Source organism: Aplysia californica, unplaced genomic scaffold (genome assembly GCF_000002075.1).
Source record: "Aplysia californica isolate F4 #8 unplaced genomic scaffold, AplCal3.0 scaffold00412, whole genome shotgun sequence".
NCBI classification, from domain to species: domain Eukaryota; kingdom Metazoa; phylum Mollusca; class Gastropoda; order Aplysiida; family Aplysiidae; genus Aplysia; species Aplysia californica.
Window position 1 is genome coordinate 557,398 of NW_004797682.1, and position 1,060 is coordinate 558,457.

Here is a 1,060-nt window from a genome sequence, read left to right on the forward strand (position 1 = left end):
CGTTTAATTTGACTTTAGAATGAGAGGTGAGACGTCATTAAAAAAATCTTTTAAACCTAAAACTCCGCACTGAAAGAACCCGAACAGCTGTCGATCTGCGCACTATTCTTATTCTTCTTCATGAGAAACGAAAGAGCTTCAAAACAGACTGCAGCGCAATCTGAAGCAAAGAGCGGACTTCCGGCGGACACTTTTTTGGCTGAGTGGACCATCATGTTATTTACTATCTTTGACACAACACAATACAACGCAATGCTCTTCAGCGATCATCAGATTTCAAACTTGACTTTCCCGAATTCAGGACCATCGACGTCACCACCCTTCCCACCATCCTTTGCAGCTCGGGCGGCGGCGGCTGTTTCCTCTTCCAGGTCCTCGTCTGAGGAGTCACGTGGTGTGTGCTCGTGGATGAGGATGCTCAGCTGGCGGCGGAGTGACCTTGACAGTGGCGGGATATAGGCACGCGGGATCAGGTAGGTGGACATGTTGAACAGGTCCAGGAACACCTTGTAGCGGTCACTGGAATTGATTGGCGTTTGTTTGAGTAAGCAAAAAGATGAGCATCGCTCGACACAAAAACGGTTATGTTTGTTTGTTTAAATAAAAAGAAGCACATGAACACCTCGTGTGTCACTGGAGAAATATGGAGAGAGAGATTTTCCTTTTCTGGGCCAACAGTTTGGAACACTCTCCCTCGTGATTTTTGGACCATATAAAACTTGATACCTTCAAAACGGGGCTCAAAACACATCTATTTAAGAAATATTGTAATTAATGGACAGTACTTCGCCTTTTTGTATGAGCATTTTTTATTGTCGGAAAGAATGTTGCTGTAAAAAAGTGCGCACATGATGAATTTGTATGGTGTTAGTATGAAAGCGTTTTTAATCTCCTATGTACGCCTTGGGCCCATGTTGTGGGGAAAGGCGGGATACAATAAATGCTCTTATTATTAATAACAGTCATTCAGTGCTGGGAAGAAGTAAGACAGACAGACAGAAACAACAGAGGCGAAAGTAAAGAAGCAGGACCTGCCAGTGGCGCCCTCTAAAGTGATGGG

The 1,060-nt window shown here is 44.3% G+C and overlaps 1 protein-coding gene across 1 annotated transcript in view; it reads right to left on the reverse strand.

The window, feature by feature from the left end:
- Positions 1-176: 176 nt before the first annotated feature.
- Positions 177-1,060, reverse strand: part of LOC101846671 (tryptophan 2,3-dioxygenase) — a 14,190-nt gene continuing 13,306 nt past the window's right edge. The window contains exon 6 of the mRNA XM_035971292.1: positions 177-519. Coding sequence (XP_035827185.1) covers positions 270-519 — 250 coding nt within the window. The 3' untranslated portion in view covers positions 177-269. The remainder of the gene's footprint in view (positions 520-1,060) is intronic.